This window comes from Crocuta crocuta, unplaced genomic scaffold (genome assembly GCF_008692635.1).
Source record: "Crocuta crocuta isolate KB4526 unplaced genomic scaffold, BGI_CrCroc_1.0 scaffold309, whole genome shotgun sequence".
In the NCBI taxonomy this organism is placed as follows: Eukaryota; Metazoa; Chordata; class Mammalia; order Carnivora; family Hyaenidae; genus Crocuta; species Crocuta crocuta.
In genome coordinates this window covers 1,393,870-1,411,358 of record NW_027531581.1, presented here as the reverse complement: position 1 = coordinate 1,411,358, position 17,489 = coordinate 1,393,870, and the positions used below count along the sequence as shown (strand labels likewise).

The window sequence follows — 17,489 nt, the reverse complement described above, 5'->3', positions numbered from 1 at the left end:
CCATACTGTTGGAAAGAGTGGGACTGAGCAGAATATTGCCTAGTGCTGAATCTACTGCTACCTTTAGGAAAATGAAGAGCTAGATGAATGTAGGTGAAAGGTAGATAGCTTGGAAGCATGGATGGGAGAAAATGCCACTTTGGCAAGAGAAACACTCTCTCCTCACAGTTTGACATCTGTATTGCCAGAGAATCTTATAATCTGAAGCCTTAGAAAGCTAAAAAAACAAAATGAAACAAAACAAAAACCCCCAAAACCGCCACAATTCACATATTAAATACAAAGCATTGTAAAGCAGCAAACTTAATAAGAGATAGGACTGGTAGGTGGCCAGGCAAATATAGCCAGTATGAAGGCAAAAATGAAATAAAGGGTTTAGCCTTCCCCAAAATATATGACTTTAAATTACACCGAGGCAATAACCATTAAGTTAAAGCAGGAAGAGTGGGCAGAATGTAATGGCCAGTTAATAAAGACAATATCCACGATTAAAAACCTTGACTAGGTCATACCTTTAGCTATAGGTATACCTATAGGATAGTGATTGGACCTGTGTAACCTACTAGCATTGTGACAGAACTGTATTGTGGCCAAACATCCAGTCTGGACTGTAAACTTGTGCAACTGTCACTGCTCTGCTGAAAAGGCATGAAATTATTCGTAGTATCCCCCAACACACAACCACATGTAATTATTTCTGGAATCTGTACTAGAGGCTGAAGTGTCAGATCTGTGTAGCCTCCCACAGGACAGAGCCAGATACCACAACAATGCAAGGAGAGAGTACAAAGTTGGCTGATGCAGAGCTTCCTCTACCCCCAGTTCAGGTTCTTGGTATACTAGATCAACAGGACTTGAAGATTGCTATGAATGTTAATTCTCTGTTTTTTCTTAACCCTCTATTCCCAAATGGAGGCTTTAATAACAGAAAAAAAAAAAAAAGGAAAATAAAATCCACATTTCCTAGTCTGCAATGTTTCTTTACCAAACTATGAAACAATTCTGGTCGGTGAGAGAAATATACTAAGGATTTCTGAAAATTTTCACTTTCCTGAGGTTATAGATAATCTCTGATGATGGCCATGATAAATTACTTCTTTTGCTTTATTTACAGGCATGTTCCGTTACATATCAAGAGATAGAGGTTTAGTTCCTATTGTCTTGAAGCTGGGATGGCCTTAGTGACTGAGTTGACTGACAAGATATAGAAGGGATATTCAGAACTTCTGAAACTAGGTCATATGGAAACATTTTAGTGGCACGAAGTTTAGCGATGGCATGCTACAGTAATGTAGAAAATAGACAATTGTCCTAATGAATAGATATAACAGGCTAAGAAAAGTTCCAGGCAGAATGCTGAACATGCCAAATGGTTTCTGTTAAATGGAGAGGATAAGATCTAAATAAAGAAAGAATGCGCTTAAAAAGGCAATATTCAATGTTTTATACAGGAATTCATAGGACAAAGAAAAGAGTTAGGACTTATTGGGCTCAAAAATAGAACTGTTTATCTTCTCTAGTCTTCGCAGTCTGCAAAAGTTTCTCAAAATAAGAAACAGCATCAGGTAAAACTCAAACCCAGAATATTTCTGGTAACATATAACAGGAGGGTAAAGTTCATTTCAGTAGTGCATCTGGAGCATCCTTTCCTGACACCATGAGAAGCATTTATGAGAGGCCTTCAACCGGATGAACAGGCTTCTATGAATATCCCCAAATGTCTTACGGACTTTCCTTACTAGAAAATAGGGTTCCTAAGAATCCTAAAGGCATGATCCCACACTATCAATACTCTCAGCCCAAAGTAGAGAGCAGCCTGTTGGGGAGACAAACAAACAAACGAACCTGGGATGTTGATTTTTTTTTTCTAATGGAGTGAACCTCAATAAAACTGGACTAAAAGAAGTAGTTCAAAAGGAAAAAGAGCCCTTAGAGGCTCCAGCCTTCTTAAGGCAGAAAGCAGGCTGAGAATGATGCTTAGCAACAAACACTGGCCAGCTGTAAAGGAAAAGGAGGGAAGACTTAGCGTGCAGCACCAGAAACCCAGAAGGCAGACAACTGGCACACGGCCTCATTCTCTGGGAGTAGGAATGGGCCCCACTTAAGGAACTTTTAATTCCATGTGCTCAGGCTGACTTCAGACTTCCTGTGGGTGAGTGACTGCTACGTCTCCTGTTAGACCCCATCTCTTTTTCAAATTGGGAGGATTTTTTTTATTGCAAATTTCATGAAACATCCATCACCACTATAATACTGACTGTGTTAAATAGCTTATGGAACTTATTGGGCAGACAACTTGTCTTTTTAGTCAAAAGGTTCATTAGAGAGAAGTCATGCTTGAGAAACTGCATTTAATAAGTGGGACCTTATCACCCCTTGATCCTGATTTAAATGCTAAATCCTCGACTTTAAACCCATGTCATAATGCCATAACTTGGGGGTTACTGAAAGGCACTCGTCTACTATGCATGTGGAAGAGACATGAATATTAGTAGCCAGAGAGCAGATTGTAGTAGACACTCTCCAAAATTGGCCACCACTGATTCCTTGCCTCCATCCCCATTGTTTCTCACATGACAAGCTAGGCTCTCGTGATAAGCTTTCCATCTCATGGATATGAGTACACCTTCTTTTCTTAACCAAAATAATATGACTAGAAGTGGAACACATGGGTGGCTCAGTTGGTTAAGTGTCCAACTCTTGATTTTGGCTCAGGTCATGATCTCAGGTTTCTGAGTTTGAGCCCTGCATCGGGTGCTATACTGACAGTGTGGAGCCTGCTTGGAATTCACTCTCTCTCTCTCTCTCTGCCCTTCTCTTGTTTTTTCTCTCTCTCAAAAAATTAATAAACTAAAAAAAAAAAAAAAAAGTGACTAGAAGCAATATTCTCAAACATCAGAGACCAGGTCATAAAAAGTCTTGCTGCTTTGATTTTTAACACTTACTCTTGACATGCTTTCTCAGAATACAGCTGCCATGCTATAAGAAGCCAAAGCTGTGTGTAGGCACTTCAGCTGAGCTCCCAGACAAGAGCTAGCATCAACTCAGCCAAGAGTGTGTCATCTTGGATATTCAGCTCTGTTAACCCGAGATGCCTCCAGCCCCAGCCCCAATCTGACTGTAAACATGAGAAATCCCAAGTAAAAACAGCCCATTGAGCCTAAAACATTACACAGAACCACCAGTGATGATACTAAATAATTTTAAGCTACTGAGTTTTGAGAACATTTGATATGAAATAATAATGACAAGAACACTTGTTACCAACACCAACCATTTTCTTCTGGGACTTTCTTCCTTTCTTTTGCAACCAAAGGCATGATTCCTACAGCTGCAACAATCATCTTGAGACCATTAAGGAAATACCAAGACATTTTTGGAGACTTTGACCCTGAACTCCTTGAGCTATAAAAGAAACACTAGTAACCACAAACTTCCTGACTTGGAGATAATAGAAAAAAAGAATCTCCTACTTGGATTTTTGATTACATGTAGCCCTGCTAATAAACTGATACTCCAGGAATGAAGTGAATACACAAAATGATAACGTAAGGTGTTGTCCTTTGCTAAACAGAAACTCCTGGTTCAGCTCCAAGTTTTATGGGGAAAGAAAAAGAATCAGTCATACAATTACAAAATTGCCAGAGTACATAAAGTAAATATCCAACTAGCTGCTCAATGGTAATACAAATATTTCTGATACTGAAGTAAAGGAAATATTTATCATATTCTTGTATAAAAACAGATGTGATGTCATATAGAACTTATTCACTGTTAACAAGTTAAATATAATCTTATCTTTCACAGCTAAACAGTTTATAACCTCTCTCTTCAGCAAAGGCAGAATGCCAGATAGACCAAAGTGATTACACAAAATGAAAAACAAAAGCAATGAGGTACAGCTTTACAGGCTATTGGCAGTCTGAATTAAGCCAAGAATAGAATTCAAAATGTAGAGGAATTGGTGGCCAGTGGTTTCTACTTCCAATCTTCATAAAAACTTCTTGCTAGTAAGCTTTTGATGAATCAATCTGATAAAATCCAGCTCTGTAAATATTGTTTATTATCAAACACAGATTCAAACACTGATATGGAGATAGAGTTAACATTCTCTTACGGAAATTGAAGAGCCTAATTAGGATATGCGCCTGGGTAGAAGACTGTAATTTAGTCCGCAGATTGGCTAAAAGAGTAGCTAGTAACAGAATAAGGATTTTCCCGCAGAACATTTCTGTTCTTACAACAAAAATGGCAAACTCAGATGCTAATAATCTAGCCTCTAGAATATAGGCCCCATAATTTATGCCCCATAATTCTAACTTAGAAAAAATTAAATTTTGTACTGCTGAATGCTCTCTTTGATTATATGTATATGTGAACGTAGTATTGATTGAATATGGCAGGTAAAGGAGATGCTAAGGAAGATTCTGTGACTTCTGGCTTGCATACTTGAGTAACTATTGATGTCCTTCACTGAGAATCAGAACATAGAATAAGGCCTAGTTTGTGTGAAGATGACCATAAAATTAAGGACTCTATGGGCCATAATATATAGGTCTTAAATATCATAGAAATTTAAGGTAATACACACCTGTGAGTAACATGCTGACCAAAATGGCCTTAATATTCCACTCTGGTTAGCTTGACTCAAATGACCAACTTCTTCCTAACTCATGATTCCTTACCTACCTTTTTATTTACTTATTTGAGAAAACGTAATTATAAATTCTCTCTGCCCCTTTGAGATGTAAAGCTTTTTTTTTTTTTTTTTAAACCTCCTGACAGTTTTACAACCCAGAATGTCTTTCTTAGGGACCTGGGAACCATCTGTTGGAAGCATAAATAAACATGAAGGGAAATAGTATCCTTATCTCTCAGTTCTTGTGGGAGTAGGAGCCCAACTTTGCTGATGTCAAGATCCAAAACTATCATCGTAATAATGTAAGTTCATTTTCACTTTGGATAAAGCCAATTAGCAAACATATATGGCCTATAACTTTCCCAACATCCTCTAGTATTTTAGGGATTAAAAACCCTTCTGATCTTTATTTCAGTGGACTTTAAATTTTGTTTTGGGCTCTATTCTTTTTCTTTTTAATTAATTATTTACTGCTTGGATGGGGGGGAAAGCAAGAGAGAAAGAGACAGAGAGGGAGGGAGGGAAAGGGAGGGAGAGGGAGGGACAGGGACAGGGAGAGGGAGAGGGAGAGGGAGACAGAATATTCAAGCAGGCTCCACACTATATGTGGAGCCCACATGGGCCTCAATCCCATGATCCTGGGATCATGATCTGAGCCAAAACCAAGAGCTGGATGCTCAAATGACTGAACCACCTGGGCACCCCAATATTCTGTCCATTATTGTTAACAGCCTTTAATAAAGTCTTCCTTGACTGGTGTGATTTTCGATTTGACACTGTCTGTAGGATAACTGAAGTGATGAGTGTTTATGCCTAAGGACAGATCAAAGAATGAAGAGGAGAGGATCTAAGAGAAACCTAAAAATCAAGAGAACTACAAACAAAAGAAGAGAGAAGGAAAAGCAAACAAATGAACAAATAAATGAGGATATAAGAGAGGTGAAGGAGTGATTCCTTTTATATGTTTTTTATATAGAATATTTTGGGAAAGGCTGACTTAGATAACATTAAGACTTACCTTTCAGGCTATACAAATCAGTAGATACTTGCATATAAAGAGGATTATTTTGTTTTCCTGTGAAATTATTTTACTGAATTATATTGGAGTGTGATGCCTATAGTCTACATTAAAAGACATTATTTTAAAAGATGTGCATGGGATATTTTGTATATTTTGGGTTTATCGTAAAGATGTTGAGGAAAGAGTTATCAGAGGACCTTCATTATACTACTACTTGGGAACCCAGGAAAAGAAATTTCCCCCTAGTCCCTGTACTAGCAGTAACTGTATAGCTTTGCCATTCTCTCCAGTGACATTAATGGCACACTTATAGCAAGGTATGGAATTTCACAGCATAGATATGAGACAATAAAATCATAGCATGACCTTATTTTCCTGCCTGTTCCTTCCCTCCTGTGCCTCAATTTTCTCACCTCTCCAAATTGATTTTATCTTTTTGCTGTATGTACATTTACAAACAAATCTAATCCTTTCTTTGGTAACAGAGTGACATTTACATTAATAAAAACAAATTTCTTGAACTTATATTCAGTAGACCATTCTGATATTTTCTAGCTCTTGGATTTGAAACAAATTCTCCAATCTTTCTGAGCCTTAGTATCTTTATCTGCATAATGAGGATAATAATCTCTCTTTCAAAGAGTTAGTGTGAGGGCTGAATGTATTAACAAATCTAAAGCATTTAGCACACTAGTCATTCAGTTAGTATGAACTATTAGTTATGTGGAGAATAGGAGACAGTGAAAAAGGAAATACTGGAGATACTAAGAGGAAAATGATGGAGCCAGAATTCAGTACAAGGTCTGTTAGACTCTGAAGCTCTGCTCTCAATCACAATGTGTTTTAATCTATAGACTGGAAAAGGATCTCAATCTGAGTTTACAAAAGAATCACTCATGTAGCTTTCTTTTTTTTTAAAGTTTTTTATTTTGAGAGAGAGTAAGAGCAGGGGAGGGAGGGAGGGAGGGAGAGAGAGAGAGAGAGAGCGAGCAAGCATCCTAAGCAGGAGTGCAGAGTCTATTGCAGCTCAATTTCATGAATGACAAGATCATAACCTGAGCCCAAATCAAGAGGTGGATGCTTAACAGACTGAGCCACCCAGGAGCCTCAGCTAATATAGCTTTCTTTAAATTTTTTTAAAAAAATATTTATTTATTTTTGAGAGAGGGAGAGAGAGAGAGAGAACATAATCAGGGGAGGGGCAAAGAGAGTGGGAGACACAGAATCTGAAGCAAGCTCTAAGCTCTGAGCTGTCAAGGCAAAGCCCATGAGATTGACCTGAGCTGAGCCCTAGTCAGCCGCTTAACTGACTGAGCCACCCAGATGCCCCTTTAGCTTTCTAACTGTGCAGATGTTTACGCCACTCCCAGTGCCAATGTAACATGAATTCTTGAGTGTGGAACCAGCACATGTATACTTAATTTTTTTTTTTTTCATAGGCTAGGAACTATCACACTTCCTGCAGAAAAAAAATCTTCTTGTTCTTTACAACTTCTATGAAGAAACTCTTCAGATCCCGAGATACAATTGTTTTTTGAACCATGTACATCATAAACAAGTTAAAAGTAAACAAATTGTGAGCAGATACCCAGAGTAGGTGCTTTGGCTGGGAATCACGCTCAGTACCCCGACAGCAAACTAATTCAGGAGCAATAAGTGACTGATTCCTATGGATGCCAGAAATAAGCTTGATTAATCTGCCCCTATCTGTCAAAGTCTACTTTACCACAGAGAGTCAGAAAAAAATATGGAATATTGTGAAATAAAATTCACTTATCTATATCTTTTTTATTTTGTAAAAATTTTCTTGTTAATGTTTTATTTATTTCAGAGAGAGAGAGACAGAGAGAGAGAGAGAGAGAGAGAGAGAGACAGCATGAGCAGGGAAGGGTCACAAAGAGAGGGAGATACAGAATCTGAAACAGGCTCCAGGCTCTAACCTAGCTGTTAGCACAGAGCCTGATGGGGGGCTCGAACCCACGAACCGTGAGATCATGACCTGAACCAAAGTCAGACGCTTAACCAACTGAGCCACCCAGGCCGCCCCTCACTTATTTATATCTTAAAAACAAAATACTGAAATCTATTAAAAGATTAAGCCAACGAATTGGGATGGTTACTTTTGGAGCCTACCTTGCCATATTTCAAGAAAAAAAAACGCAGAATTTATCTTTTGTGAAAGACTTGCACCTATTGATTTTACCTTAGATTTTAGGATTTCCTAAACCCACAGTGCTGGGTATGGTATAGTGCAAATCTGACAAACGGATACAACCAAAGGTCGCATGCCTGTTGCTTGGAAACAAGTTAATCTACAGGCTTCCTGGATGTCCCTGACCACACTGGTACTAGTCTATTTTAAATTTAGCTAATTAGCCCATAAGAAACTCATAAAAAGCTTGTTGAGTAAAAGGCACTTGGAATTTTAGGAGATTAGACCCTAAAGAGATGAAGACTAGCAATAGACTGAGTTGGAAAAAACATAAAACAAGGGGATAAGAGCTAAAGTCTAAAGTTTAAAGACTTCTACCCTTCCTGATTTGAAGATAAAAGATTTAAAAACAAAACATTACAAAACACAGGCTGCACTCTATGTCAAGAACTTTCTTCAGGCAAGGAGGCAAGCAGAGTCAAAAGATGAAATGAACACCTAATCCTTCTTAGGTAATAACAAGAGGTGGAGACTAAGGTTGCTTCCAAAAGGACACTGGCAGATTACGAGCAATAACTATCAGAAATGTTTGGCTTGCTTTACTTCAAGTGCCTATTTAACAAAAACAATCTGAGTAATTTTGTTTTATTCCTGGATGACACAGCATGGGTACTGAAGGAACCTGTACAGTAAAAATGGGGGATTTTTCCAAATAAAAACACACATATTTAGAGTCAGATGAAAAAAGAGATAGAGCCAGATACTTGCCTATACATCCAACACTGTGGCTTTTAATAGGATCTTTTAATGGAACACACAGCATTTGAGGTTTCTTAATCAGCTAGTCATTTGGGGGAGGATCCCTCCCCCAAAGCTTTTCTTCCCTCTATCTATTTCTTGCTTTGTAACAGCTATTCCCATGGGCAAGTAAAATACATTGGAGTTTGTGGATTTAAAATGTTCAACTTCTGATATAAGGACTGACAGAGTAAAATGAGAAAATATCAAACATCTGTCTTACTAAATCAAGCACAGCATTTATATTGAGATTCTTATAAGTCAATGATGCTGTTTATGAAAGTCAGCACTGACTAGGGTAGCTTTGGTGGAGTAGCCAGAGGAATATTCAGGGAAATATGTATTTTACATGTTCATGGGATGGCTTATTTCACTATATTCATCCCTTCAATCCTTTTTCTCTAAGTTCTTTTTACATTCCAACATGAGAGAAACAAGCTATCTTTACTGTTTCATTTAGAGAGGTAAATTAGGTAAAACTGTACTACATTAGTAAAAATGAAAAAAATTAAAACTAAAGTACCAAAAGAAAAAAAAAAAGAAGAAGAAGGAAAAAAAAGAAGCTGGCACACATCAGAAGTTGAAACACGGTAATAGACTATACCTTCAGTGAGGCAACTAAACCCAGTAATCATGTGTGAGCTGATTCAGTGTGGTTTGGGTACCAAGCCCAACAGCTTGTCTTCACTGTACTGTGGCAACTGTCTACCTAATAATTATAAGAAATTAGGCAGAGAGAAGCTACTTAATTTTCTAGCCGCATGCAGTAGTTGATCAATTCAAGTGTATGACACCTATAAATTACTCAAAACCTATCTTTTCTCTAGTTTATTTTAGTCCTAAACTATGAACACAATTATACTACTCTCTATTGATCTCAACAGAAATTTGTAAATTATAGTCACAAAGAAGGAAAAAACTGGGAAAGGAGAAGAGTAACATGTTTTCACAACATCTAAGGTATCACCAGGTATTTTACAATGTACACATAACTTTATAGATGAAAATCCTAACCATTTATCAGCATGCTTGTTACATATCTAATGAAGCTAAAATTTAGCATACTATCTGGTACTTTAATCAAAGTGGCTTATTATGATGACTATTTAACAGCAGATTTGCAGTTCAGGAATGACTATATGAATGTAATGAAATAAGAGCACTTCTAACAAACATGCCAGAATTTCCATATTCAGTTGAAGGATATTCTCTTTAAAGTAGTCACTTAGAGAAATGGTGTATTTCTAATAAAGATGCTGCTGCCTAAAACATTTCAGTAAGATTTTCTTTATACCTAACTTAGAGGGGTGCCTGGGTGGCTCAGGTCATGATCTTGTCCTTTGTGAGTTCATGACTGGCATCCGGCTGACACCTCAGAGCCTGGAGCCTACTTTGGATTCTGGGTTTCTCTCTCTGTCTGCCCCTCCCCTGCTTGTGCATGCTCTCGCTCTCGCTCTCTCTCTCTCTCAAAAATAAATAAACATTTAAAAAAAAATATTTCTAAGCCTAACTTGGATATCATTTATTAAAATTATCTTTATCTTAAACATTTTTTAATCTTCAGGTAGATTTGATTTTTACCTCCTTGATTAAGTTTTTAATGCAAAAGTCAGTTTATAAATATCAGCAGTTAGTAAATTAATTATTACTATTTCTAAGATACTACAGTATATGATTTTCAAGTATCACAAAATGGTAGGTAGGGGGCTAGATTTAAATCCAAATTATGTTGTTTTAACTACATTTTAAAATGAGGAAAGTTCATATAAGAAATCTGGATTCTTGGCTTCTCTTAGAAATTAAAACTATGAGTTATTAGTACTGGAAAAGTGTTTCCTCATAGTAACTATTGGTGGGAGCCAAACTGAGGCTGCTCCCTTCAGAAGAGGACATGTATTTTCACTTTTAAGTATCTACTTTGACAACATATAAAAATACAGTGACATCAGGAGGACTAGACTCATTGTAGTTAAGGCAGTTAGCATACTTGGTAAAACTAAGTTGGCATTTCAGGTGGCCAAATACTCCAACTTACCTCTTTGCTAGAGGATTCCCTATCTTTGCCTTGTTGAACTCTGGAGTAGCCTTAGGGTGTGTTTTGGCCAATAAAATGTAGATGGAAGTGAAATATATCACTTTAGGGCAGAAGCTTATGAACTAGCATGCAGTTCACCATGTCTGGACATTTAGCTACGAGGCAATATTCCAGGCAGAGGTTTCTCCGGCAGCACTGACCCTGAAGAAGAAACAACGAAGAGCAGAATCACAGTCCATTACAAACGGGCAGCATGAGTGAGAAATAAATCTTTGTTGTAACCCACTGTGATTTCGGGACCATCTGTTGCTACTAAATGACTTAGACTATCCTGACAGACACATGCATATTTAAATTACCTCCCTGGCCCCTAAAGCAACTAAATTTGTGACCAATGCTTTCCCTATAAGTTCCTTTTTAATTTTTACAATGTGAAAAACTGAAGCTCAACAGGGTTAAATAATTAGCTTAGAGTTAATAAAGTCAGTCTCTGTATTCAGGTCTGTCTGACTCCAAAGTCTATGCACTTATTTTAATTCCTTACTCTCTGGCACCAAAATACACGACTGAAATGTTTTGTTATCACTTCTATCTTTCAAAATAGTGTAAATAAATAAAATGTCTTTGAAATTCTCATTTTTCTAAAATATCTAATCAAAGAAGGTATCTTAATTTAACAAGTAAATTGCTCAATAAACTTTTTTAAAGATTTTTCTAGAAACCATACAAAACATATATATTAATATATAGTTCTATAGTCTTTGAGTTTATTCTGTAAGCATATACTGTCTGTACCACATTCAAAGAAGTTTTACATCATTTATTGTTTTGCAAACAACTCAGACATTTATTAATTTACAAAAAAAAAAAGCAAATGCAAAGTAATAAATTTGGCTTCTTTTTCCCACAAAAATGGGAAATACATCTTGGTAAGGAAATTTTAAATTATTTTTACACACCAGTTGGTTGTTGGGATTTATAGTTTTAGCAAAAAAAGAAAAAGGCAAAAAACCCTCCCCAAAACAAAAAGACCCACCCAAAACCCACAAAAAAACAAAACATTAACTGATTAATATATAAAACTGTTTACATCAATATGGTAAGCAAGAAACAATAACTGATCAGAAAACACCCTGCTTTAAAGTAATTTTCACCCAGATTTCTACCATAGTGCAGTTTACTCCCAACAACTCTGAGCCCATTAAGAGCACTTCTATACATTCAAAGACATAACAAAATGATACAGTATTTATTGCAACAACAAATTATAGGTTCTCATAATATATATAACTTAAATACCCCGCCCCTAGTGATAAAGTGGCTTCTTATTCCTTAAACATAGAAATTCTGCTCTTCATTGTAGAAAGATGAAGTCCTTTCATCAAAAGGCACATTCTTATCTGCAAATAAACAAAACAGAACAAAAACTATAAATGCTCATCCTGTAATAAATTTCAACACATTTAAAAACATCCCCAAAGATTTGGAGTTGCAGGAAGGTAATGAAAGTATTTAATGTAAGGGAATTACAATGAATGGCACTGAATAAAACAAATGATTATTTTGCATATATTAATTAAATCAGATCCTATCTTTTGAATTATAATTCTAACATTTCCAAAGAGGTTTTATATATAACCGATGTGGGTAATTAAAAACTATTTCATAGTCATACTGAAGTAATACCCTCACATATTCATAAACAACCTTAATTGACTTAGGTAGACAACACAGTTATTTCTTTCTATAATTTCTGTAAGTACAATTCTTAACTGGCCCTATTTCTAAACCTTCACAAATAAGGATTAAACTGAAGCTGCAGGGCTGTAAGTATACTTGGAAACAAAATAAAGTTTTTAATCCTCAAAATACAGTTATAAAATGTATCTATTCAGAGGTTTTCCATAAACATATGAGGTAACTTTGCCCATCTTCTTACTTTATTGACTAATTTATGGTAATATGAAGTTATAGTTTCATCAAATGTTTTATTTATTTACGCATTTATTTATGTAGTTATTTATATTTTAGAGGGCAAGTTGGGGAAAAGGGCAGAGGCAGAGAGAGAGAGAGAGAATATCTTTTTTTTTCTTTTTTTAGTTTGGGTTGTTTCTTTCTTTCTTTTTTTTTTGGTCTTTTTTTATTTTTTAATATTTTTTACAAATAGTTTATTGTCAAGTTGGTTTCCATATAAAACCCAGTGCTCATCCCCACAAGTGTCCTCCTCCATGCCCATCTCCCCCCTCCTCCCCCACATACATCAGTCCTCAGTTTTTTCTCAACATTCAAGAGTCTCTCATGGTTTGCCTCTCTCCCTCTCCCCCACCATTTCCCGCCTTCTCCCCCATGGTCCTCCGTTAAGTTCCTTCTAATCCTCCTACACATGCAAATATGATATTTGTCCTTCTCTACCTGACTTATTTCGTTTAGCATAACACCCTCAAGGTCCATCCAGGTTGCTACACATGGCCAGATTTCATTCTTTCTCATTGCCATGTAGTATTCCATTGTATAGATAAACCACATCTTCTTGATCCAGAGAGAGAGAATATCATAAGCAGACATCATAAGCAGACCCACACAAGGGGCTTGAATTCACAACCCTGGGATCATGACCTGAGCCAAAATCTAGAGTCAGATGCTCAACCAACTAAGCTATCCCGGCACCCCAAGGATATACATTTTTATACAGCTTAATTCTAATTATACATCAGGTTGTAATGTTAATCTAAACCATAGGTTCCAAGAAATTTCTGCTAGTAAGAACCATTACAATCAAAAGTATTTAGTTAAAGTAAAAGAACAGCCAAAGCTGTGCTGATTTTACTAACATAATAAATTTTCCTTTATAATCACCATTAACATTTAGAACTTAATGGGAGATATGAATAATACTCTCTTCTAATTTATTGTTTTATCTGAATCTTTAGTAAACAATCTAAAGCTGATGAAATTCTAATATATTTTAATTTGAGAATAAATTCAAGATTTTAACAAAGATATCAAAGGTTATTAAAAAACAACATAACCTAGTCCCAATCATTTCTACACAACCTTTGTCCTTTGCATGCCTAAAACTGTTGAGCATTTTGATAATGAATTTGTGGACTATGAACAAAATAAGAATAAAACTTGCACTTCCATTTAGTAGAGTAAGAACACAAAATGACAAGGACCCAATTCCCAAATGTAGCATTGCCCAGCCTTTTGAACTAGACCACTTCTGAGAACCTAAGAAACATTTAACAGTGACACTCTAAAACCTTTTGAGATCAAGATGTAGCTCGTACATGAAGAATCTCTTACAGTTCCAGAAATGCATTTTAAGATTCAAAACCAACCCCAAAACATATATGAACATGCACACCCTGCTATTACATTTACCCAACATTTTGTTGAACTTATTTTTGTTCTCCATACTGTATAACCTGCTTTTCTACTTAGAATATTGCATTCCTTGAATTGGGATTTCCTCAGAATTATATCCCAGATGTTTCATCCTGTCTATCACGTGCTATGTGCTTTGTGGAACCACGATTCCCTAATTTCTCTGGAATGATTAAACTACAGACCAAACAATACTGAAGGTGTCCTTTCTCTACAAGCCCTATAGGAAACATTTTTAACCTATCAAGAATCAAACTCATCATCTGTCAGCCTTAAATCTAGTCTTCCTCTGAACCCTCTTATCTCAAATAATGGTAATGCAATCTACCTAATCACCATTCCAATGGAGGCCCTGAGGTCCTTTGACTACTTCTCAAGCCCTGCATTCTATTGAGTATTAATGCCTTCTCAAAGACTTTCATTTCCTTCCCCTCCTAAATTAGCTTTTGTTTCTGATTTACTATCTCTCAACTGAACAACTGAAACAACTTCAAAATATTAAACCATAGGGGCACCTGGATGGCTCAGTTTGTTAAACATCTAGCTTGATTTCAGCTCAGGTCATGGTCTCAAGATTTGTGAGTTTGAGCTCTGCATCAAACTGCTTGGGATTCTCTTTCTCCCTCTCTCTCTGCCCCTCTCCTGCTTGTGCTCTTTCTGCTCAAAAATAAATCAATAAACTTAAAAAATCTGCTTATTAAAGTTTTTTAAAAAAGAATGGGATAAAACAGTTTCCAAGAATTTAAGGATGTCTTTTTATGGAAATCTTCAGGATGAAATCAGAAAACTATTATAGAGTCCAAGACCTGGGAAAGAGTTTAGAGAGGCAGACCAGCTGCACTGCTTGCCAGGGGACATGATAAGGAAAAACAGCCAAGATTCAAGAAACAGAAAAAAAGAGATTCAGTTATCAATGACTGAAGCTCAAGAAGCATTTCAATCTACATAATCATATTCTGTTGCTCCTTATTTTACCACAACACTCCTCAGTCATGCAGCTCTAGTCACAGAAGTTTAAAGGTTATAACAGATTAGATCAGACACTCTATTTTTCTATTTACAGAATTCCCACTGCACACTCATACACAAAAAGCTACTCCATTTATGACATTAGATTCCTACTTGTACTGCTCATGAACAATAATTCCTTAAAACACATACACATTGATTCTTGACATTCAAACCCAAATATTTTTCTCTTCCTAGCTGCCAAATTTAACCTTCGAATCATTATGAATAGTCCAGGTGACATATTATAAGCTGTCTATTGAACCCTAGTCTCCTTTTTGTTTGCTGATAAAAATATTGACTCATTTTTGGTTTTGGTTTTACTAGCAAAAGGGGGTGGAAGTCTATTTGGAAGAAGTTCTGAGAAATTTCGATTTTCTGATAAGGAGACTGGGGTGAGGTGGATTTTTGCCTCCTAGCCTCTTGTTACCCAAAACACAGATGTGGTGACTGAACTTACAGCAGTTATATAACCAGGATGAGACAAGCATGAGGAAAAGCTGGAGAAAACTGCATAAATTTAGACCCAATGATCCAATAGAATCGATGCCAAGAGCCAACTACTACAGATTTCTTATGAAATGAGAGAATTCTTGAATTCAGAAAAAAACTTCTATTATTCTATGCTCTTTATTAAAATAGAGAAAGTAAAACAGTTGTGAAAATAGTCAATCATAGAGAAGCAGAGAGTAGAATGGCAGTTGCTGGGGGCTGAGGGAAAATGAAATGCAGAATTGTTATTCAATGGGTATAAAATTTCAGGTACGCAAGATGAGTAAGTTCTAGATATTTGTCATACAGCATTGCATCTACAGTTAATAATACTGTATTGTGTACCTAAAAATTTAGAAAGGTAGAGCTCATGTTAAGTATTCTTAACACAATAAAAAAAGTCACTCTTCTATGAGGTAAAGCAACTGTGCAGTTTTTAATTTTTATGGAAACTTCAGTTTGAGTACTTTTCAAACCTCAAGAATGTTCTGTCTCTTCATATGACACAATGATGCAATAATTTTAAAAAGACACCATTTTCAAGGTTAACTTAAAAGCTAACTCAGAAAATCTTAAACTGTCAAAACAGCTACACATCCTTATTAATTTTGAAAAAAAAAACTGTCCTAGTGAAGAGTATTGTTACTGTTAATTCATTTTTTAAAACTGAAAATATTAGATGCCTGGAGTATTTTGTTTTGTTTTGTTTCTGTTGTGTTTTGTTTTCCCTCCCAAGTTCTTTTAAAGAAGATAAAGTATCTATGGATCTGGAAGACTGAATACTATCTGAGAACACTAGGAAAGGTTAATGACTTAATAACTGTGTTTGTAACTTTTCTGTCCATAGACTTGAGGTCCTTGTCCCACCAGCCTCGTGGGGTAGCTATGCCCTGCCTCCTATATCCATCTATCTCACCTTAGAGAGACTGCAACCCAAACAGTCACAGCAGGGTATAAGTCCTGAACAAAAGCAGTAAGCATTTCACTAAATGGATCAACCAGTATATGAACAGAAATTTGTGATTTAACTGTTGTATAAGTTTTCATTTAATAGAATTAATTTTTATCAGATCAATCAAATCACTTTCACTTTAGGTCTGTTCTGTCCAGCACAATAGCCAACAGCCACTAGCCACATTGAGAAATTTATAGTGTAATTTCAATTAGTTAAAATCCAATAAAATTAAAATTTCGGTTCCTCAGTCACACTAGTCACAATTCAAATGTGCAAGAGTCACATGTGGCTAGTAGCTATCAAAATTAGACATGATAACTGTAGACCATGTAATGAAATGAGAAAAGACCATTATGAAATAAAATCTGATGTTAAAATAATTCATGTTCTTAAGCACATTGTTATGCCTAGTTAATGAAGCAAGGCAAATTTTCTTCTAAGGCTCAATGTCCAAAGAAAAGTAAAACATACCAAAAAAACCCCAACAATCTTAAGGTTCTCTTTTATTAGCTTTTATTAGTTATTACTTTTATCATTTAAATAATGACAAAGACTGCATAGTACCCTTTAAGTGGATAAAGCACAGTCTAGTAAGATAACATTACCAATTTTTATCTAAAGTAAACATTAGTAATTTGACATTCTCCTATATTCTATTTATTTCAAATAATCTTAGTGTTTATTCTGATAATATATTATGTTTCACATTGAAAGTAGTGTTTTAGAAATTAGAACTATTTTCAAATTGGTAACTGTTTGAATAAGATCTTCTTAATAAGTGTTTCTGGTCAAATATTTATATCAAATCTGCTTTTGAATTCTGATATAGTGATGTTAATATCCAGAAAATATTTTGTGGTCAAGTAACATTGAGCACCAATGTAATGAAGACATACAATATTAAATTTAATGAAGCAGAATAGAAGTAGCTAAGAAGCAAATTTAGGATTTTAAAAATTACATACTTGACAAAAATTACTAAAACAGACTTGAAGTGATATA

The 17,489-nt window shown here is 35.8% G+C and overlaps 1 protein-coding gene across 1 annotated transcript in view; it reads right to left on the bottom strand.

The window, feature by feature from the left end:
* Positions 1-11,390: 11,390 nt before the first annotated feature.
* FAM174A (family with sequence similarity 174 member A) overlaps positions 11,391-17,489 on the bottom strand; it is a 38,882-nt gene continuing 32,783 nt past the window's right edge. The window contains exon 3 of the mRNA XM_077772756.1: positions 11,391-12,045. Within this exon, the coding sequence (XP_077628882.1) occupies positions 12,042-12,045 (4 nt within the window). The 3' untranslated portion in view covers positions 11,391-12,041. The remainder of the gene's footprint in view (positions 12,046-17,489) is intronic.